Source organism: Miniopterus natalensis, chromosome 1 (assembly GCF_054644295.1).
Source record: "Miniopterus natalensis isolate mMinNat1 chromosome 1, mMinNat1.hap1, whole genome shotgun sequence".
Taxonomy (NCBI): domain Eukaryota; kingdom Metazoa; phylum Chordata; class Mammalia; order Chiroptera; family Miniopteridae; genus Miniopterus; species Miniopterus natalensis.
The window spans coordinates 38,560,014-38,583,665 of NC_142081.1; the positions used below are offsets into that span (position 1 = coordinate 38,560,014).

The 23,652-nt window shown below is 49.3% G+C and overlaps 1 protein-coding gene across 1 annotated transcript in view; it reads right to left on the reverse strand.

Moving 5' to 3' along the window:
• The window catches only part of CORO2B (coronin 2B), a 116,157-nt gene that overhangs the window by 16,227 nt on the left and 76,278 nt on the right, over positions 1-23,652 (reverse strand). The window contains exon 3 of the mRNA XM_087820659.1: positions 5,860-5,976. Within this exon, the coding sequence (XP_087676785.1) occupies positions 5,860-5,976 (117 nt within the window). The remainder of the gene's footprint in view (positions 1-5,859; positions 5,977-23,652) is intronic.

Here is a 23,652-nt window from a genome sequence, read left to right on the forward strand (position 1 = left end):
TACTGGGTGTCTGACTCCCAGCCTCTGGCCACCCCTCACTGGGGCCTGTTATTTAAACTCTTTGGTCCCCACTTAAGGCTAAGGCTAAGAAAGCAGCAGTTTATGTTTACGGAGTTCTTAGTAGCCATGAAACACTTTTACATTCATCTCGTTCTCATGATGATCCCAATATGGTCCCAAGTTTACAGCAATTTACAGCAAGGCAACTGATACCCAGAAAGGTAAAGGAACAGGTCCAAGGTCACACACCTAGAAAGTGGCAGAGCCAGGATTTGAACCTAGGCCTATGGCCTCCTGAGCCTGGCTGCTCAACATGAACCACAACGCACTGTAGCTGCTCAGTGCATTGGTGAGACCTCTTGGGACTACTGTCCTTCCAGCTCTAAGAAGAGTGTGTTACTCCCTCCCAGCTCCAAGACCTATTGATTCTCAAGTGTGTAGGAGGGCAGGGTGGTGGGTGGCTTCAGGCTGCTTCTAGCAGAGCTGACATCCCCCCCTCCCACCCTAGCTTCTCAGGCAGGGGTACCATCTCTGGGGAGGTTGGGGTGGGGTGGGTGAGGGGAGCCGCTGGGTGACGGAGCAAAGGATAGAAGGCAAAGGGAAGATGCTGAGCTTGGCCCGCTGGGGAGGGGGCCTGCCTCCCTCCCCCTCCTCCTTCCCTCTCCTGAGACCGCTCTCTCCTCTCCTTGAGATGTCAGAATCCTCTCCCTCTGTGGCGCTGGGAAGTGCTGAGAGCAGGAGGCTTGGAAACCCATAGCGCCCTTCCCTGCCGCCTGCCGCCTGCCAGCCGCCCTCCCTAGCTGCGGCAGAAGCTATAAAAAGCAGAGCTTTCAACAATAGGTGACATCACCCAGCAGCAGAAAGAACTGGATTCTGCCAGATGCCAGGAGAACTACGGCCCCACCCCTCCCTCAGGACAGGGGCCCTTGGGAATGGGCTTTGGGTGTGCTCCACTGATCCCAGGAGGGGTGGGCTACACTCCTAGGGACCTCCTCACACTCTGGGGGACAGGAGGCTGGTTCTGAGGGACATGGCGGATGGATTTCACTGGAGATTTTTCAAGGGGTGGGGGATATGGAAAAGGAGCTGGGAGCGGGTGGAAGCTTGCTAGATCCTTCCAGTGTCCTCTGAATGTTCTGAGACAAGTACAGGGCGGTGGGGGGGTGAGAGTGGGCGCAGAGGCAGAAGACGTGGGCAAGACCCGCTGTGAGCAGCTCTCTGTGCCCCTTCAGGCTGGTTCCCTACCCAGCCCCGGCGTGCAGCACAGTGCCTGGCATGCAGGTTTGCTGACTAGCCTCTCAGCCCTGGTTCTGGATGTCGTTTGTGATGTGCAGTAAGTTGACCATTTGGGCAGGAGTGGGTCCAGGAGGGGGGTGTCTCAGAGGCCTGCCCGTGAGGTGCTTGACGGAGGCAGGAAGGTCAGTGAGAACAGCTCTGGGGGACCAACAGGCCTCCTCATCCGCCTGGAGCTGCAGCTCCACAGCCTCTGCACCCCACCCTCCCAGGACCTGGCCAAGGTGCCCCCATGGGCTCTGCACAGAGAGAGGCCCAGGGGTAAATATTGAGCACTTCAGGGATTTGAGCCCTTCATGATGCTGAGCCTCAGTTTCCTCACCTGTGAAGCTACGACTGTTGGTGAGGTGCTCAGAATGCTGGCTGGGAGTCAGGAGACCTGGGTTCAGGCCCTGCCTGAGACACAAACTCCCTGTGTGACCTGGGGCCTCCCTGTGTCCTTCTCCAGGAGGGGCTGGGCCCCAGCCTCAGGGCCTGTTGGCTCTAGGCCAAGATCCTTGGCACTGAGGCTGGGGAAGGGCAGAGACCTGTGGGACAAAGTAGGGCTCTGAGCTGCTGCTTCTGTGGCAGCTGGACTGGCAACCAGAGCAACAGCTTAGTTCCTCTCGGTCTGGAGACTTAATCTCCTTCTCTCTGGATCAGCAGCCTGGGCCAGCCCCTCCCTCCCTGTGTCCCCAAACCTGGTGTCCCTTCTCTTCACACCCCTTCCCCGGGTGCTCTCCTCTCTATGGAGCCAGATTCCAGCACTCGTCCAGCTGACTTGGGCCCCCTTTCTCCACAAAGCCTGTCCTGACCCTTCAGCCTCACTAATTCCCTTCTCCTGGTACCCCCTAGAGCATGTGGTGTCTCCCACACACTGCACGGCTGGTGTCCCAGCTTATGTTCAGATGGCTTGAGAAGCACAGGCCTCACTTCAAAGTGCAGCTGCTCACGCTGGCATCCCAAGCCTTCTCTCTCTGCTCCCAACCTCCCTTTGCATCCCTCTCCTGCCCACTCCCCTCCCTGGCCAGTTCCCCAGCGCTCCAGCCATACAAGATACTCCCATTTTCTAAACACATCATATGAACTTTGCTGTGGTCTGAATGTTCGTGTTGCCCCCAAGTTCATATGTTGAAATCCTAACCCCCAAAGGTGATGTTATTAGTTGGTGAGGCCTTTGGGAGGTGATTAGGTCATGAGGGTGAAGCCCTCGTGAATTGGATTAGTGCCTCATGAAAGAGACTCTAGAGAGCTCCCCATCTCTTCCACAGTGTGAGAACACAGAGACACCTGACCAAGCTGGCACACCAATCTCTGACTTTTCAGCCTCCAGAACTGTGAGCAATAAATTCCTGTTGTTTAGAAGCTACCTGGTCTGTGGTACGCTGTCATCGTGGCTTAGGCTCCCTCCAGGCCTGTGGGCCTTTGCTCTCTCCCTGAGCCTCCTTAAACCCTCTCTGCCATCAGAGTCCTCCTTCTCCAGGGTCTAGCTCTCTCTAACCCCCTCTGCCCTGCCTGCACCTTGGTCAGAACTAATCCCTCTCTCCTCCCTGGGCACGCAGCCCTGTTTGACCTTGGCTGCGGTGAGCTCAGTCTGCACGGTATTTCAGTGAATGGGGGCGACGCTGCCCCTCTGCTGGTGGAGTTTCCAGCGTAGGACTGAGACCAGCAGGCACAGTGCTAAGCACGGACCTCCTTTCATCCTCATAGCACTGCTAAAGGTATGTATCCTCATTATTACTGTTAAAAGGATGGGCAACACGGAGGCTCAGAGAAGGTAAGTAACATGCCCTTGGTCATCCAGCTGGAAAGGGTAAAGCTGAGACTCAATCAGATTCCACCGTCAAGCTTGCTTTGTAGCCAGCATCCCGAGCATGGTGGTCACACTGTGGTCCCTTAGTCAGGGTGCGTGAAACTGAAGTGGGCGCTTGGCTTGTGTGGCTGAGGCTGGGGCTTTGGGCTTTTCTTGAACACATGACATGGATGTCTGCTTTATTAGCTGGGGTCCTGCAGCATGTGGTGCCTGACTCTCAGGTGAAATAAGGCGCTGAGCTGGAACTGGGCAGGGCCATCAGTGCCAAAGACCCCTATCACCTCACCCTGACTCAGGCAGAAGCTCACCCGAGGTGGAGCCAGGACAGCCAGTGACCCTGAAAGGCCTGTCCCTCCCCACAGCAAGCTGCACACTGCTCTTCTCTTTCCCAGCTGGCTCCCCTGGAGAGACATGAGACACTGGGAGGGGCCTGAGGCTTCCCACAGAACTCCGTGGATTCATGTCATGATGAGACTTTGTAAAGCAGGAAGCGCTTGGGACCACAAGCCCTCCTCGACTTCCTAGTTGTGTGACTGCCCCCAACCCTCAGTTTGGGGGTGGCAGTGCCTGGCTTGCAGGGTGGCTGTGAAGGCTGTGTGTAAAGTGCCCAGCCCAGACTGGGTGGAGGAGATGGGTATAAGGCAGCCCCGAGTTTTAGGGATGTTTGCTCCCTGGTGGCTGGTAATAGTCACTCAACACCTTAGGGGGCAGCAATGGAGCCGGCTGTGGTTGCTGGCACTCCCTGGGCTCCCTGCACCAAGAAGAGAAGGATGGGCAGTGCCTCCACTTGCCGTTTCTCCCATTGAGCCCCAGCCTTCCCCGCACTGGCCTCTCTAGCCCCCACCAGCTCCAGCTGCCTCCTTCCCAGCCCAGAGAGCAACCAGTGACTTCATTCTTCCCGGGCTTCCAGACCTGTCCTGGGCTCCATCACCTTGTGTCCGTCCAGAACCTGTGCTCTGACCCCTGGTCACTGCCCCATTTAGCTGAAGAAAGTAACCAAACCTAATGGTCAGTGTCACCACCAATTCTTAATCCTCTGCTCGCATGGGCCCTGCCTTGCTGCTGCTGCTCTCAGGAATCCTTTTGGGTTGACTTAGGGATTTGACATTCAGGAGCTGGTCAAGCCCATTCTATTCTCATAGCCCCCTACCCACTATCCTCATTTACTAGGTTCAGTGCCAGCTGACCTCCCCCCCCCAACTTTATTAACTGGTGGAGACTATTGACTGGGACTCTCTCTCTTTCTTTGGATAATTGATTAGTCCGGCTACATTCATTCACTCGCATATTTATCTTTCCATCCACCCACCTATCTACTCACCTTCCTCCAATCATCCTTCCATTCATTCATCTATCTATCATCTATCATCTATCTATCTATCTATCTATCTATCTATCTATCTATCTATCTATCTATCTATCATCTATCTATCTATCTATCTATCATCTATCTATCTATCTATCTATCTATCTATCTATCTATCTATCATCTATCTATCTATCATCTATCCATCCATCCATTATCCATCAATTCAGTCATCTCTTTATCCATCACTGTAGTCATCCATCCGACAATCTGTTCATCTATCCACCCACCTAGCCGTCCATCTATCCAGGCATCCATCCATTCATCCATCCATCTAACCATCCGTCCCATCCAATACCTACTGAGCATTTACTAGGTAGGAGGCTCTGTGCTAGATGCTGGGATTCAGAATCTCTGTTCTCAGGAGCTCACAGTCCAGTTTGGAAAGAAAGGAGACATGAGCTTTGACGTTCCTTCTAGTTCCAATATCCTGGGAGCCTATCAGCTATACCCAGGATATGCCAGCGGGCACTAGGCAGATACTTGTGGCCTGACTGAAGGCTGATCTTCCTTCACCTGGGAACACTGGGGGCTCAGGCAGCCCCTCCTCACAGTGCAGCTGAAGCTCTGAAATCCCCCTCTTGCTTCTAAGCTGGTGCATCGACGGTGTCCAAAGGCAGTGTGAGAAGAGAAATATAGGGCCCCTCAACAAACACGGGGGCTCCTGCCAACACCGACCCCACCTCTGCCTGTGGAAACCAGCAGAGCTCAGGGAAAGGGTGGCCAGGAGACAACTTCAAAGTTTACTCTCCTGGATTCTTTATCTCCCCTCTCCAGACTCTTTCTTCCCCTTTCTCCCTGCCCTCTCCATCTCTCCTACCGGTTCTCTCTTCCTCTTCGCTCCATCCCCCCCTGCTCCCTCCCCCTCATTTCCCTTCTCCCATATCTTCTCTCCTCCCATTAAATGGTGGGACACATGGAGTTCAAATTCTGGGCCACCACTGTGGGTCCTTGCACAAGTCATGGCAATTCTCAGGCCCGTGTCCTTCCCTAAAGTCGTGGCTCCCACGGGACAAAACCGGATGGTGCACTTGCCACGCCCAGCCTGCAAAAACAGGGGCTCTTTTCCTCGAGCCAGATCCACTTCCTGCCCTTTCCCCTCCCTCCCTGTCCACAGTCCCCCTCCTGCCTTCTCCTTCTGAGACCGCAGACAGGCTCTGAATCACATATTTAATCTTGTCCTAATTCTCCCCTATAAAATCAACACCCCCAAACGAAATCACTCTAACGGCACAAGATCTGTCAAATAGTCTACAGACTGGCTCCCTCAGTCCTTTCCCTAACTCCCCTCCCCACCCAGGGTCAGAAGAAGGGCAAAGTTGGGAGCAGGAGGAGAGTTTAAGGAGGGAGCAGGAAGGAGTCCCGTGGGCCCGCCCTCCTCCCCTCCTGGGGCACCCCTCCTGCTCACCGAGGTGTCCTCAGAGCAGGAGGCGATGATGTTGTCAATGAAAGGGTTCCACTTGATGTCCAGCACATTCCCTTGGTGACCACAGACCTTGGGGTAGTTGGGTTCAATCCTGCCTGTCTGTCGAGAAGAGAGAGAGAGGTTAGTTTGATGGCCCTGAACGGGGCCTTTATTCAGGGACCTAAAATGTCTGTGAGTTCCTGCATCAGGCTGGGCCAGATGCTCTGTGGCTGTGTCCTCCCCAGTCCTGAACGGTGATGGGGAAGGGAGTGGACGCTGCTGGTCCATACGACACCTTTGTGCAAATTAGGAAAAGGTGCCTCTTCCTCAAGTAAAAACTTCTAAAGTTAAGATGAATGACTTAAGGCTGCTGCCCTGGCAGGACATACACCCAGACCTTGGGGTGTATGCACTGTCCCCAGTGCCCGTGCTCCCCACGGCCCCAGGAGAGGTGCTATAGTCAGGTTTGGATCCTGCGGAGGCTCCTTCCAGGAGCCCGCGGAGAGGCCCGAGCCTCTGCGTCCCCCTAAACACTGTCATATATGTAAGTTATTCTGCCTGCGACGTGAGCCGCACTGTCCTCGGGTGTGGCAGGCTTGTTCAGTGCGCATCCTAAACACCTGTACACAGTGCCCTGTGGTGAAAAGCATAGTCCTTGGAGTCACACACATCTGAGTCTGAATCACAAGCTCTGCCACCTTTCAGCTCTGTGGCCTGGGGAAAGTCAATGAATTTCTCTTAACCTTCATTTCTGAAATGAGGAGAGCAACACCTGCCTCTTAGGGCTGAAGATTAAACGAGCTAATGTGCTTAGCAAGGTGTTTAGTGTGGAGATTATCATCATAAAGACTGTTCAATATATGGTAGTTATTATTGTACAGGCTAGATGACACCTCCTCCAGGAAGTCTTCCCTGATCTCTCTCAATGGATTAAGAGCTCCTCTTCTGTGTGCTCACAGCACTCTGGGTTCCCTCCATTATAGCATCATCACGTGGAGTTGCAGTTTGTTTCTATTTGTGAGCAGCTGAGGACAGGGTCTATGTCTTCCTTGTCTCTGAATTTCCAGCTCTTAACAAGCCTGACACATAGTAGGTGCTCAGTACATGACCTGAAAGACATCCTGTGAGGGGAACAGAGTCCACAAAAGATGGAACAAGGGATGTGGGGGTGAAGGATACGGGAAGGGTAGGTCCATGCTTAGTGGCTATAAAGGTGGCAGGGGAAGGAACATTGTGGCAGAAGCTGTGTCTCCACTTTTTAATACTAGCTTTTTGGGGGTTTGGAGGAAATAGAGTTTTTCTAATCACTGCCCATCTGCCAATGGTGGTTAGGGGGTCAGAGGCGCCTTCGGCAGGTCCCACCTCACCCTCACTCAGCTTCTGCCTACAATGCTCCCTCCTGCGGTGACTGCGGTGTTTGCGGCCATAACCTCTCCCACCCGCTTCCTGCCCGCATCTCTGTCAGCTCATTTCCAGATCCTTTGATTTTTGTGTGTGTGACACAGCAACGGCAGGACGGGTAGAGAAAAAGAGCCCTAAGAGGAAATGGCAGAGGGATGGGCGGTGAGTAATGAGAGAGGAAACCCGTCTCAGAGGCTGTGCTCCAGAAGACTTGACTGATGCCGTGCACGGTGGGAATTAGAGAACGGAGGAAAGGGGCTGGGGAGAATGGGTATCAGTTAAGAACGGAATTCCCTTTGACATTCCATGAGGGATGGAATTCAGACTGGAATATCTTTTCCAATTACTTTCAGATTGTTGGACAATGTTTCTTTAATTGAGACTTTGAGCAGAGACTGAGCCACGTGTGGCCCCAGGGTTTATGAGGGTTACACCTTATCTTCTTTAACTCTTAGGACAACGCTATGAATTAGGCATGAGGAAATTAAGGCCCAGAAGAGTTAAGCAACAAGCCCAAGGTTACCCAGCTGAAAGTGAAATGTGGATTCCCACCTAGGGTGCTCCTCAGAGCTGAGCTTTTTGAACCCCACCGCTCGTCTTTGGCCAGCTCCCTTCCTCCAGCTCTGACTTCCACGGGCAGACGGGCCCTGCACTGCCTGCTTCCACAGCTCACTCCCTCTCTGACAGAGCCACTCCTGACATCAAATCCCAAAGCTGCACTGGAATGATCCCTGGGCAAAGCTGTTTGCATTAAACTTTTGGCACCCAGCCCAGCCCAGGCAGATCTGAGGGGCACTGAATAGGTGGCCATCAACTAACAGCAGCGCTCTGGCCAGCAGCCTGTGGGTGATGCCCTAGAGAGGCCGAGGAAGTAACATCCCTGGAACCTGTTTGGAATGGGGAGAGGTTAGAGCCCTGCATTGGAAAGGGAATAAGAGTCTTTAAAACAGAGAATAATCCTGATGTAATGTATACGCCCAGGTGGACCTCTTTATAAAATGGATGCATCCCCCAAAGGGGTAGGTAATTATAATGACTTAATCACACTGTTGTTTATGTGAATGGTGACCCCTAGAGTTTTGCAAGACACAACCTGCTTGGCTCTTTGTGGCAGCCCTGAAAGGAAGGCTTTCAAACTGGCAGCTCTGATTTTCCTGTTGTATATAGTAGGGTTTCACATAAAATTCTGTTAAAAAGACAAGTTCCATTGCTAAGAAGAAAAATTTGAAAACCAGTGTTCTATAGAGAAATCAAGTAAATTAAAAATACAATTATTAACTCTAGGGGAAAAAAAGTTGCATAAGAAAGCTAATGCAATTATAAGGCATGATTTATATATAATATTTACATAGTTGGAATAATGGAAATCCCACATATTTATTTAAACAAGAGTTGTGCTTTAATGTGCTGGGAGGACAGAGGTGGGTGGGTGGGGGTGTGTGTGTGTGTGTGTGTGTGTGTGTGTGTGTGTGTGTGTGTGTGTATATATATATATATATATATATATATATAGTAAGGGGGAGATAGAGCTGGGAGAGAGCCAGGTCCCCATCATCCATAACAGGAGGTTGATAGACAAGGTCTAAGTTTTAAAAAATCCAGACATTGCAGTAAAAGCAGGTAATTAAGAAATGTGGGATAAGTGCAAAAAAGAAAGAGCTAAAAGCAATGAAAGTGGCCACCTTTAGGGAGTGGGAAATGAGGGGTGTAGCCAAGTGGGACAGGGATGGAGGGTAGAGGCCATGGTGTGCTGGTAAATGTTTAACAACTGGTTCTCCAGCTGGAAAAGGCCCTGGTTTGGAGCATTTGCCCATTTGAGTGGCATAAATATTCCACCGTGGCTAATTTCAAGTTGCCAGGGGTGGGGTGGGGATACCACCAAAAGCAGAGTTAGAAGAGACCCACAGTAGCACACGTTATATAATATTTCTATGATATAGATACAGTTGTCCCTTGGTTTCTGTGGGGAATTGGGTCCAGGACCTCTGAGGATACCAAAATCCGCAGATGCTCAAGTGGTTTAAATAAAATGACATAGTATTTGCTTACAATTTATGCACATTCCCCAGTATACGTTAAATCATCTCTAGATTACTTATAATACCTAATACAATGTAAATGCCTTGTAAATAGTTGTTATACTGTATTATTTAGGGAATAAAGACAAGAAAAAGTATGTTCATGTTCAGTACAGATGCAGCTTAATAGGCCTAATTACACAGTACACATCAGCAGCAATGTAACTCCCCCCCACACACACATTTTAGATCTGCAGTTGGTTGAATTTGGGGATGTGGAACCCCCAACTACCAGAGGCCGACTGTATGACAGATGCAAATCCCCAAGAGCACAAACTAGTAAAATAATTAGAAAGTAATGACTTTAATATTTAGTACCTCTGTTTTAATTTTTATTATTATTTTAAGATATATCTTTATTGATTTCAGAGAGAGGAAGGGAGAGGGAGAGAGATAGATAGGAACATCAATGATGAGAGCCATTGATCAGCTGCCTCCTGCACGCCCCCCACTGGGGATCGAGCCCGCAACCCGGGCCTGTGCCCTGACCGGGAATCAAACCTCGATCTCCTAGATCATAGGTCGATGCTCAACCACTGAGCCACGCCCAGCCGGGCAGTACCTCTGTTTTTAATATAATTTATTTAATTGAAAGTTTACATAATTTAATGTTTAATAATGGCTGTGTTTAACAACCAGCCTGCAAAACTCCTAAAATTTTAACAGCAGGCTCTCTCACAAGCGGTACAAGCCGACTGCAGCACATCACGTTGGTGCTGTCGGCCTTGTCATGCTGTTAGACTTACAAACTCCGTATAATTATTACTTTACTAGACAGAAACATTAAAGAGCAAACAAGTGAAATGCATGTACCAGGTGTTCTAAAGGAAGCTTGTTCTGAAATTTTAAAAAATGGGACCAATCAAAAAAAAGATGGAAAAAAAATGTGACCAATCCTCTCCCAGACACCCTCACTCCCAAGTGCGTCTGTTTTCTGTCCCACTTCTGTATGGGGTGCGACTAGAGACCAAATCCAGACCTGGTCTTGACTGCTACACAACGCTACCTTCTCATACTCGTACACATACTAATACACCAGCACTAATAGCTAGTGTTACTTTATTACTTTATTATATTAATACAATCAGATTTAATCCTCAGAACCCCAACTTACAGCTGAGAAAACAGGTTTAACGAGTAGAGTCCAAATTTTTCAGTGTTTCATAACTTAGAATCACTGTTTAGATGGTCAGCTCACAGAACTGTCCCAGTGGTAGGGTTCTCAGGGGGCCTGGGTCTCATCTGCCACCTGACCCTTGAACCTCAGAGAGAACTTCAGCCTCAACAGAGCTTGCTGCACAGGGGTTGGGTGGGGAAATTCATTACTTGGCGTCTGCAATCACCAGGGAGATTCTTTGGTGGACCATATCCTAAAGGCCTCAAAGGACAAGTCCAGTCCCTCTTTGGTGGGACAGACCTTCAATGTCAAATGTTGTCTAGCCTGAGTCTTCTCAGAGAGGAGCCCAGTGTGGGAGATAGGTTGTATCTCAAGTACTCTCTACCAAAGACAGAGTTGCAAGGGGCAGGACAAGGGCCTCTCTACAGGGTGGGAGGAAGTGTAAAGTAACCTGCAACCTTCCTGCAGGTCCATTTGACAGGGTCTCAAAGACTTTCAAAAGGTTCGTGGGCTTTGCCCTGGCACGTGTGGCTCAGCTGGTTCGGTGTTGTCCCATCCACCAAAAGGCTGCTGCTTCAATTCCTGGTCAGGGCACATGCCCGGGCTATGGGCTTGATCCCTGGTAGGGATCGCGCAGGAGGCAGCTGATCGGTGTTATGCTCTCACATTGATGTTTCTCTCTTCTCCCTTCCTCTTTCTCTAAAAATCAATAAACAATTCTTTAAAAGGTTCATGGGCTTTGACCAATAACTCCACTTTGGGAATTTATCCCAGAGAAGCAATAGAGAAGGACACTACTGTCTTACCTATAATAGGGAGCAATATTTAAAATGCCCAACATGGGGCATCACCAAAATGAGTCACAGTACACCAGCATAATGAGATATCATAAGCACATTTAAATCATATTGTCAAAAAATATTTAATAACATGGGATTTGCTCAAGGTCCAATGTTTAGTAAAACAGTCAGAATCAAGTTAATACATAAAAGGATCTCTACCTATTAAAAAATACACAGTCTATAAGAAAACACATCAAATTGTTAATAGCGGCAATCTCTGGCTAGGTAGATAGTAGTGGTTTTCAATTTTTCCACAATGAACATTTAAAACTTTTATTAAAAATATAAATGTTATTTATTTAAACACACACACACACACACACACACACACACACACACACCCTATAGCTTTGATTGAAAAATATTCCTCTCTGGTTTTGGTCAAACAGGTTTTAAAAAAATAATATGCAGGCTAGAGTCTACCAGTTTACATGTTTCAGAGCTTTTGTGGAACATAAATGTGTTTGCTCATACAGGCTTTTCTACTCCCTTGTTGCCACAAGAATGGTGTGGAGTGGGGGATAAGATCCTTTAAATTGAATAAAATTATATAACTAATTGAAAGCAGGTTTCAGAGTGTGTGTGTTTGTAGTGCGTGTGCAGACCGCCAGGGCCAGGCCTCCCTTGGGAAGGTCAGCGGTTCAGCAGTTTGGCTAACCCAGCAGGCTGCCCAGGGGAGTGGCGGCGGCTCTGGGCCTCAGTCCAGGCTTTATCTGAACCCAGTGAACTGACTAAAGATGAGATATTTTCAAAACAACCTGCATTGCAGCTTCAGCTTCCTAGAATCTTGCATCGCTGCAAAGCTGGATTTTGTACACAGAAGCCAAATGTTTTCTTACCTGGGGAATCAGCTTAGCAAGGCAAAAAGAACAGACTGAACAGGAGGTAGGGTTTCTAGGCCCAGCTCCACACCCTTGAACATGACTCTGGCTTCTCTGGGCTTCCCAGATTCCTAGACCCTGGTCTAATGCCCCTTCTGCTTCTCGGTGGCTGCCCTTCTTATTTTATGAAGCAAGGCACACCTACTATCAGAAAGACACAGGATGGCGGTGCTAATGATAACAATAGAAAAGAGAATGCTGGTAATAAGAGACCACTCGACAAGTGCTTATAAAGTGCTAGGCCTAATTATTTCATTTACCTTTTGTAACCACCCTAAATAGTTCTATGAAATCTTTTCAACCTTCCTGTAACGGTCCATTTTATGGGTGAGAAAACAGCTCTGCCAAAGGTGACACAGCTGGGAGTCGAGTTGCTGCAATTTGTACTTGGCGCTGTCTGGCTCTGAGGCACTTCAGCTCTCCTATTTCAGAATGTGGGGGAGACACTTGATAAATTAGGGGGGAAGTGGGGTTCTAAGAAGGGGCTGGCTGGTAACTCCGTGTACCCCTTAAACTTGCTCTTGGAGGCTCTCCCTTCCCTCCTCTCTCACTCAGGCTCGACCCTCCTCCTAGTGGTTCCCAAACTTTGCTACATTTTGGAATCACCTGGGAAGTTTAAAAATCCCAGTGCCTAGGCTTTACCCTGTATCAAATTAATCATAACATCTGGGGGAGGGAGCTAGGCATCAGTATTTTTTAAAGATCTCCCAGTGATTCCAATGGGCAGCGGAGTTTGGGAACCTCTACCGTAGATGCTCCCTACTCTGCTGGGGGCTCAGGGGAGCCGCTGCAGTACTCACGCATGGAAGAGGCTCAGCGACTGCCTGGCAGTGCTAACCAGTGTGGGCATGGAGGGTGGGGTGAGAAATCAAAGAACATTATTGCACGCTTAATACAGTCCCATTTGCAGAAACCACAGATAAAGCAAATAGGAAGATGACAGTCACATCAGGAGGACCCAGGATAATGGACAGTGCTGAACCCAGGAGATGGGTGATGTAACGGTGAAACCCCAAGCTTGAGGGTGGGAGATGTTTTTAATAGGCCACCCTGGTCATCACATTCCTGCCTCCAAGAGCCACCCCATGCATCCCAGACTATCCGATAGGGCTGCTTGTAGTCTTCTCTGCTTTCTCTCCTCTGGACGGACTATAAAATAGGCAACGGAGCCCTTATCGCCAAAGTTCTGGGCAAAGGTCAGGCCCCCTGTGTCCCAGCCTTCTGGGTCTGAAGGAGGGATCGCCTCCTTCTGAAAGCACTTAAACATACATGATCTTAATTAATATCACCCAGGGAAGACATGACTCTATAAAGGAGGAAACTTGCCCCTAGTCACTCCACCTGGCAGTGATAGCTAAAGAGACTTTGTGCAGGTTTGGAGCTCTGGGTACCACCGTGGCCTTCTCGGCCAGAAAAGGAGAAGAGAGCGCTGACTCCGTCTGGAGGCCATCAACACTAGCACTGGCCTTCTCCTCCCCCTATCACAGAGCCAAGTTCTCCTAGAAGGTGGGGAGCACTAGGGATACGGGGCCTGGACCACTCTGGGGTTTGGCTACAGGCTCTTCAATGTCTCCTGTTCTTGACCCCAAACAGGCCTCATCCTTCATGCCCCTCCCAGAGACTCTGCCACAGAGAGCACCCCAGTAGAACCCCCTAAATGGGGAGGGACGAAGGTATGGATGACCTTGAAGTGGAATCCAGTCAAGGTCAGGAGCAGTTCCCAGGACAGCCTTCTGCTTTTCGGCCCAGAGGCCTGGACGTCTGAGGTACCAGGGACCCCACTAGAGCTTCTCATGATTTTCAGGGGCTGCTGCCAAGAGTATAAAAATCCCTCCTTCCATTTGCCATCTGGTTCAGGGAATGAGGGCAGAAAGGGGACCCTCTGGCCTGAAGCTCCTCCTGTACCCTTCCCACATCCGTCTCCTGCTGTGTGAAGGAACCTCATTCAGAGCTATGATTTTTGCTCAGCCCATTTGGGGTTTGGGAGCATCATTAAACCTCTGTTCCAGCGGGAAGGGCAAGAGCCCAGGAGTCAGGGCACCTGGGCTCATCTCAGCCCTGCTGCTCACTGGCTGTGTGGCTGGGACAGGTCTCTGCCTCTCTGATCTACAACACTCCCTCTGAAAAGTGAACATGTTCTGGAGGGGCAGAGATAACAAACGTGGTCCACATGCCACCCTCAGGCTTTCGTCTCTACAGCAGGCATTGCTAATGGTTCACTGGGTCCTCCCTGCAGTGCTTCTCGGTGACCAGACTGGGCAAATGAGATGAAGTCTGTGTGTCTGCCTGAGGCCACATGACCCCCGGAGCTCTGACTGCTGTTCACATGGAGCACCTTGCTAAGCCTCCACCCCCAAGACTCGGGGACCTCTCTGCATTAATAGTGGATTCCCAGAGGCCTCTGATAACTTAATCCCACAAATGCCTTCACATCTGCCCCTTCCTCTCCAGCCCCCCGTGCCCACAGCCCCCCTGATGTGCCCCAGCAGCCTTCCAGCTGGTCTCCTTGGTGTTCTGTCTCTCAAACCCCTGTGCGAGACTGGAATTCTCTAATTATCACTCCCATTTTGCAAACCCTCCAGAATCTTCCATCATTGTAACCATTTGTAGGAATCTTGGCACTTGGGTATCCAAGATCCCTTCCTGATTTGGGGGACTCTCCCCCACTGTGTGATGTAGCACGTCACCTTCCATCAGGAGAGCTGAAATGGGGCTCCTCCTATCCAGGGCGCTCCTCGGGTCATGGAGGGCACACATGACCAGCTTGGCCCATCAGACCCTCCCACCCGGGAAGGCCTAGGACTGATTTAACTTCCTGCACCAGGCCCCCCAGAGCTGCCTGGTGCTCACCTGTGTTGCGAGTCTGGTTCTCTACTGCCCTCCGCCCCTTTAGTCTGTGAAGGCCCCAAATCCCTGTCCACTCAGGAGGGCTAAGGGTGACTCCTGTTGCTAGCAACCAACACCTAGCACAGTGCCAGGCACCTAGTAGACTCTCAATGAATACGCGAGTAGGAAGTAGATGGCATTTCCAGGAAGCCCCCCCCCCCCCCCCAGCCCAGAGGCCAAAACAGGGACAGGCTCTTATTGTCAAGCAGAGCTAGGTTGCCAGAGGGCCGGGAGGGGATCACAACCCTCTAGTGCCTGCCACCTGGCTTCAGCCAGATCCATTATCTTTCCAGTCACCCGGGGCTACTCTAATTCTCAAAGGTAAAGGGGACAGAGGCCTGGCCTGTGTTGAGCGCTGGGCAATGCAGCGGCAGAGGCTGGAGGTTGGGTGCACAGGGCCTAAGTTTCGGGGGCCCCCAAGGGAGACAGTCAAGGCAGCTCCTCTGAACTTGGCTCTGGCTGCCCCACTTGGGAAGCTTCAGGAGGCTGCTGCCTTTTCCATTATTACCCAATGGCCCCGTGGCTACCTTCTGGGGCTCTGCGTGAAGAAGGTGGAGAGGGCCCCCATCTGCACAGAAGCTGGGGCTTCCTGGTCCCCCACAGTCCACACTCTGTGTCGTGGAGCTCCGGGCATTCTGCCTGACTCTTCCCTGGGACCGTGCCTGGCCCAGTGGTCTCCCCAGACTGGATGGGGAAGCTTTAACCCACCCAAGGTTGCAGGCGAGCTAGCAGCCAGTGGCATGGGTGCTGAGCCACTCTCCTAGGGGTGTCAAGTATGCGTTAGGCCTTAGTCAGGAAGGGACAGTGGCACTTGGGGTGCAAAGGGGGTCTCTCGTCAATTGTAGAAGGGCAAGGTCAGCGTCCTGGGCCAAGGCAATGGGCCTTGCTAAGATGGCCCTCACTAGGCCCCAGGAGGCAGAGGATTCTCACTGAAGCCTGATCTCTCTGCTTGGGAAGGGGAGGAAGCCCCCAGCCCCATCCAGCCTCATGTTTTTCCACAGTTGCAGAGAACCTGTGGCCACTTGAGCTAGGGGATCAGAATCTATTCTTGACATGAGAGTAGAGGGGACCTGGCCATCAAGGCATAGATAGAAGAAGAAGGCAGGAAAGGGGGAGGGGAAGGTGTCAGGGGAGAGGAGGAGGAGACACACAGAAGGGGGCTGGGCAGGGGAAGAATGGCTCCTCTGACCTAGCAGGGCTGTTTCATTAGCAACGGGGACAGGCTGGCCCAGGCTGGCCAATTTCCCAACACATCTTCACCAAGGCCTGTGGCAAGAACTGTTGTTTCCTTTCTGCCCATGGAGACCCTGCGTTCTCCCAGATAACCTGAGCACATCCTTGAAGCCACTGCGTCACAGCCTAGTCAACCCCCTCCCCTGCTTAGCCTTTCCTGGAAAAGCCACCTCCTGGCTACCCAAGGAAATGCACCAGAAAGGGGCCTTTGCCCTTCAGCCATGCCTGGTACAGGGAAGGTCTCAGTGCCACCCCCTGCACCACTGTGCAGCACTGAGCTGCCCTGTCCCTGTCTGGGCCCCACTGATACCATCTGTACAACGGGGCTTTGTATACGGTGACTTCTGAGGTTCTGGAATTTTCTGATTTGTAAACTCCACTCAGTGGGGTGAGCAGTGAGTAGCATTCAGTTGGAAGTGAAGGAGCTGTGCTGGAAGGGCTGAGGAGCACGCAGGGGCAGGACACCACAGATGGCCAGAGGGTCGCAAGCCCTGAGATGCTGCTAACAACACAGATGTTGGGCCACCTCCAGATCTACTGAATCAGTTTCTGGGGAACAAGCATTTTAAACAGGCTCTCCACATGGTTCCCATGTGCCCAGACCAGCAGGCATCAAGAGCCACTGCTGCAGCAGTGCCAGCACCAGCTTGGGGGGGCATCACGGACCTGGGTTCAAGTACCGCCTCTGTGGCTTTCTGGGCAGCATAGCCCCACCCCACAGGGGAACAGAGACAGTGTGTGGATGTGCCTGGCACTTGGTGGGTTTAGTCAGTGGCGGCCATCCTTGCTATTAAAGCAGCCTTTCACCCCCTGTGATCTCAGTCCTGACAGTTGAAGAAAATGACCTTCAGTAGATTGGTCCTAGGAAGCCAAAGGCCAGGGTAGGTCAGAAGGAAGTTCTGTTTGAATTCGGGGTCCTCCCTTGGAGTACACAGCTCATGACTCCCTAACTATGGCCCTCAGCCACAGATGCCAAGGCTCACAGCCATGTTACCATCCCAACGCCACACACGCACTAACTGACTGGATCAGAATTATCATCTAATTTAAGCCTGAGCCAGTCGGATTCCCTGACTACCCTATTTAAAGCTGTAACTACCTTTCACCCTCCCACTCCTGTCCCCTTCCCTAATTTATTTCTCTTCCTAGCATTAATTACCGTCTATTATTTCTATGATTTACTTAATTATGTCTCCCCCACTAGAATGTAGGCCCCACAAAGGGCAGGACTTTTGCTACTCTTTGTTCTCTTCTGGGTCTCCAGTGCTTCCGACAGTGCCTGGCACATAGTAGGTGCTCAGTAAAAATCAGTTAAGTGAACGAATTCTCTCCCAGGTGATTGATAATGGCTAACATTTACTGAGCACCTACTTTGTGCCAGTGTTTTCTAAGCACTTTAAGTATGTATTACTTGTTGTTATCTCCATTTTACAGATGACTTGTCTAAGGTCACATAGGGGGAGGGGCTGGGTGTGTTATGTATTTTTCTATCAATGACCTTGGTTTTATGGTTTACAAACATGTTAATAAAGATCTTACCTGAGTCTCACCACTCCCCTAGGGGAAGTATTATTTTCCTAATTTTGGAGATAAGAGAACTGAAGCTCAAAAGGCTTAACTGATTTGCTCATGAGCATGCAGCAAAAAAGGGATAGAACTGAAACTAGAACCTCAGACTTCACACCCTCCCAAGTTCCCAGTTCTTTCCAGATACCAGGGCATCCTTCCTGTGTCTAGAAAATGCTGTTCCTGCCCTCAGCAGCTTACATATTCCCTGGGGAGATGAGCTAGAGGAAGTATGAGATCTGCAGGACCAAGCAGAGGCTGACCTGGCTGAGGAAGGGGAATGAATACAAACTTGTTTCCCCTCAGCTACTGCGATACCCTCACAAGGGACTGAGAGCCAGGCAGAAGGCAGACGCTGAAAGAGGCACTCCAGAGCACACTGAAGGGGACATAAACACTCCAATTCATGCTGGATTAGAAGTATTTTCACCATCATGGCTGCCTTCTTCAGATTATCTTCCGCTCTATTTCCCAATTAAAGTATGGCTCATGGAGCTGAGAACAATGCTGTACTCCTAGCCTGTGGTCTGACCAGCACAAAAGGGAGAGGAAAGATTTCCTTCTTCTTTCTTGACTCTAACATTTTTCTGCCTTATAAAATAATCCCTGAATCTCCAGTTGACACATGTCTAAAGTTCTATCATTAGGGATTCATTCCTTTGGTACTATAACTTGATGCTCTTAACATATACATACTACTGAGAAGGGCATAGCGATAGGAGATGTTGGTCATTCTGAATGGGCTTTGGAGACTTATCTAGAGGCAGATCTGAAGGAAAGGAGCATGAAGACACTAGTGGAAAAGGTGGAGAGGGGTAGATAAGGAAGAAAGAATAGTTGCATGGTGTCAATGCAAACTCTTAACCTCAGACCTTGCCTGATGAGGTTGTTGGGCATCACTGAGTTTGGTGTTCTTCATGCTGTGTCCCACAGAGGAGCTCTCTGGTGGTCAGAGCCCCTGCTCCTCACCCCACCATCAGCATGAGGTCCAGAGAGGAAGGGCACTTGGTCTAGGACACCCAGTGAGTAAGTAGGTGATGGCTATGCCCAGGGCCACACCCAGGTTTGCACACACTCAGGTCAGTGCCCAGTCCTGACCTTGTCAGGTCTAGAGGCCCTGTCATAGGAAGGAGGCAGGAAGGTCACCCTGAGAAGACATAGGGCACACATCAGTTACCTGAGGGTGGTTCACTGGCTTCACTCCCAAGTTACAGACACTAGTGGGGCATTCTGCTGACCTCACATGCCTTCCTGGCACATCTGTGTAGGGGACATTCCCATCCCCTTTCCTGAAGCCACCAGCAGGGAGCCCTCAGACCCAAAGGGCTGCTTCCTATCTGGAAATCCTTGCCTGGCCAGAGGACAACCTAGTGGCCAAGCAAAGGAAGCTGAGCTACTGAAATTCCACCAGCAGAGGGCGGTGGCACCGCTGCTCTCAGCCACATTCAGAAATGCAGACTGTGTGGGAGGAAACTTGGCCCACCTGCTCTTCCTAAGGCCGAAGTCCTCAGACACACTCTGCTTTGGCTTGAATGCTCCTAGTGCTCAATTGACTAGAAAATTCTTCTTTATACTGGGATGAAAATTCACTTCCTTGTAATTCTCACCATCACGCCTAGCTCTGCTTTTGGGGCTACACAGAAAAAGTCAAACACTTTCTGCTTTGCCAGCTCTTGGGGAGTTGGATTCCCTTTCCCAGTCGGCCACCCACAGTACTGTGTGACTTTGAGCAAGAAATTTTCCTTCTCTGGGTCTTTATTTTCTTACCTATAAGACAATGAGATAAATTAATTTTAAGGCTCCTTTCAATTTTGACATCCCCAATGATGCCTCTTTCACAGTTACCACTGAAGGGCGGAAGAGGGGACACCATGTGCCTCCCACTCTTGGCTTGGTTTCCAGCTCTCACAGGGGCTCCCAGGCACTCCTTTCCCACCCTCCAAGCTACAGCCTGTTTATAGACTCTTTCCCTTGAGGTTTGGGTTCTCCTAGCTGCTGCATCTTCAGCCCAGGCCACCCCGACACTTCCCATTAAGTACATGTGACCCAACTGCCATGAGGAGGCTGCTTGCAGGTCACACACGCACACATTCACACCTCCACATTGCCAAGCTGTCCTATCCCCTATTCTATTATCTCCTGGGATAAACACTATCATTTTTGGTGTACGCCTTCCCCAAGCTGCTCTCAGTGAACAAGTGGAATAGTGTCCTTCCATCCCTGCTCACTACCCCTGTGGGCCCCAACACACTCTCCAGGGCTTCTGGAAAATATCGGGCATAGACAGAATTTTGCAAGCTACCCCATAGCCCTCTACTGCCCCTGAGCACACTACCTCTTCCTGTAAAACACTTTAACCCTGGAATGTGGTGGGAGGGAGCCTTCAAGATAGCCCTGCAATCTCCACCTCCTGGTATACACACCCTGGGCAGTCCCCTCCCACATTACCAGGGTTGGTCTGTGACGCTAGCAGAATGTGGCGAGAGCTGTAAGAGCTCCTGGTTTCCGTCTCGATGTCCTGCTTTCTTGGATCACAACTCGGGGGAGGCTGGCCACCATAAGAGAGGACACAGCCTATGGAGAGGCCCAGGTGTCAGAAGCCAAAGCCACTAAGTGCCCCCAAACGAGCCTTCAGATGACCGCAGTCCCAGCTGACAGCTCAACTGTAACCTCATGAGAGATCCTGAACCAGAACTACTCAGCTACATTTTAGGATAATTTGTTATGCAAAAAGAGAAAACTAATACAGATATAGTTTCCATTTGTTGTGAGGCAGGCAAACAGGTATTAGCATCTCAGATTTTGATATAGTAAACTGAGGCACAGAGCAGGTGAGCCATGTGGGCGAGGCTTTTACCTGCATGTGCGTTCATAGCCAATGAGGAGTGGACCTGATGTGTGAACTTTCTGGAGCCCCCGGGGGCTCCAACCCCTGATATCTTAGAGGCTCCCTCCTCACTTTTTAAGAAAGTTGGGAAATACTAATGAGGAAGGACTGATTTTACTTCTTAGTGAATATTGGCTTCATTTTATACCCAGAGAGAGGTGCTGTGTTTTTTTTCCCCCCTGTGCCATTAAATATTTTTGACATGACCATATTTAATGGTAGCATTGTACTTCACAGTCTGGCTGTATCCCAGTATATTAGGCAATCTCCTACTTTTGGATCTATATGTGATTTATAATTTGCAACACTTTTAAAAAGCTGTAGTAAACACAGCTGAGTCTTTACACACATATGTGAATGTTTTAAAGGATAAATTCCTATCAGTGAAAATGCTGGGTTAGCAGGTCTGCACTATAAAATGCGCTTTTATTATAAAATTTTAATTGCCCTCCAAAAATGTTGTACCAGTTTGTATTCCCACCAGCAACTCAAGAAAATGACCATTTCTCCATACCCCTGACAGCACAGGATATTATAATATCTTTAACTTGCTTATTTTTAGGTGAAAAATAAAATTTCATTGTTTTTATTTGCAAGTGTTGGATGTCTAGTAAGGTTGATTTTGTCTTCATTTGCTTATTGGACATTTGCATTTCCTTGCCTGTGAATTGCCTCATTATATGAGATACTCAGTCTTTCTTTAATGGAATATTTCTCTTTTTTCTTAATGATTGACAAGAGCTCTTTGTATATTAGATATATTAACTTTGTGATAATTCTTCATCACATTTAATGTCCTTTTTTACTTTTGATCTGTCTACAAAAATGAATAATTCCAAATATTTCTATTTTGCTTCTATTTTTTTTAATGTCTTTATTGATTTCAGAGAGAGGAATGGAGAGGGAGAGAGAGATGGAAACATCAATGATGAGTCATTGATCGGCTGCCTCCTACACCCCCCCAGCAGGGGATCGAGCCTGCAACCCGGGCATGTGCCCTGACCGGGAATCGAACCAGGATCTCCTGGATCCTAGGTCGATGCTCAACCGCTGAGCCACGCCAGTCGGGCATCTACTTCACTTCTTGGTCTCTATTCAGTTCCCTACCTAGTTGGTTATCTATAAACAACCTTTTATTAGCAGGGGTTTCTTTGTAGAGCCCCCAAACCACCCTTGGAATGATCTCTCCAGTAAGTTCAGACTGACTTCTGGGGCTCAGAGGCATAAAATCACAGCAAGTTCAGATACAGCCTCGCTCATCACTCAGATAAAGTGAGGTCAAGCCGAGATACGCCGGAAGTCGGGCAGTCACGGGAAGGATTCCTGTTGTTAGCTCTCCTGGCCCTGGTTCCCTCCTGTACTTATGCACTGCAATTCCCTCAGAGATCACATCCTACCCACTGGGCCAGAAAAAACCACCATACTCTTCACATCCACACCCTTTGCCCTGGCCAGAGAGAGGTCCTGTTATGGTTCCCACCAGGGAGCCTTCGAAATTGCCAGTTGCAGAGATGCTCCTGTAGATATCCAACACCCAGATGCAAATAAGACATGGTCCCAATGTGAACAAGGTGCCCTGCTGCTCAAGGTCATGTCCTAGCCTGGGCTTGCTAAGGAATGTATTATTATGTGTATTTCTTTGCTTAGCTCAAGTTAGAAATCCTCCAGTGGCTTCCTACTGTGCCTAGGTGAAAATCCAAACTCCTCAGTGTGATCTCCAGGGTGCGGGGTAATCCAGCCCCTTCCTATTTCTCCAACTGCATTTCCCACTGCTCTCCTGCTCGCTCACGATGCTCCTCTTACAATGACTTTTTTTTTTTTGCCTTGGCCCTTAGCATATGCTACTCCCTCTTGCTAAGACACTTCCCTAGGGTCTTCTCATGACTGGCCCCTTCCCATCCAAGTTTTCAGAGGGGGCTTTTTCACCATCTGAGTCGGGTCTTTTTTCACATCTCTTACTGTTCTCATACAAGTCTTTTTGTGGACACATGTACCCATTTTTCTTTGGTATAAACCTATGTGTGAAATTGCTTGGTCCTAGTGTAGACATTTGTTTAACTTTATTACACATCTCAAAACAGTTTTCCAAAGTGGCTATAACATTTTACACCCCACCAGCAAAATATGAGAGTTCCAGTTGCTCCTTATCCTTGTCAACACTTGATATTGTTGTTTTTTCCAATTCTGGCCATTCTAGTGGGTGTATAGTAATAACTCATGGTATTAATTTGCATTTTCCTAGTGAGTAATGATGGGCATAGCATGTAAACAAGTCACTCAAAAAGGAAGTACAAATAGGTCTTAAACATATAAATAGATTTTCAGCCTCTGTCTTAATGCTAACTGAAACTACTTTGATGAAGTGGCACCTCTTCATAGGCTTCTTAGCCATTTGGACATCTACTCTTATGCAATGTCTATTTAAGTTTTGCTTTAAATAGGGTGTGGGCTTTTTGCCTATTTAAAAACTCAGTTATATATTATGGATACCAGTCCTTCTTTGGATATATGCATTGAAAATATTGCTCCCATCTCTATGGTTTGCCTTTTTTGTTTCTTAATGGTATATTTTGACGAGCAAAAATTTCCATTTTAATAAAGTCCAATTATCAGTTGTTTTTACAATTATTGCTTTCTGTGTCCTGTTAAACAATCTTTGCCTGCTACAATGTCAGGAAGAAATTATCCTCCATGTGCTAGTGTGTGTGTGTGTGTGTGTGTGTGTGTGTGTGTGTGTGTGTGTTGTTTCCTGGAAGAAAGCACATACCTCTTGAACCACCAATGCAATGTTTGGAATTTATTCTACAGATATGTGCAACAAGGTGCATCCTTAATTATTCTATGTGGCACTGTTCATGACACTGAAAGTATGGAAATAATCTAGATGCCCATCAGTAAGCTCTAT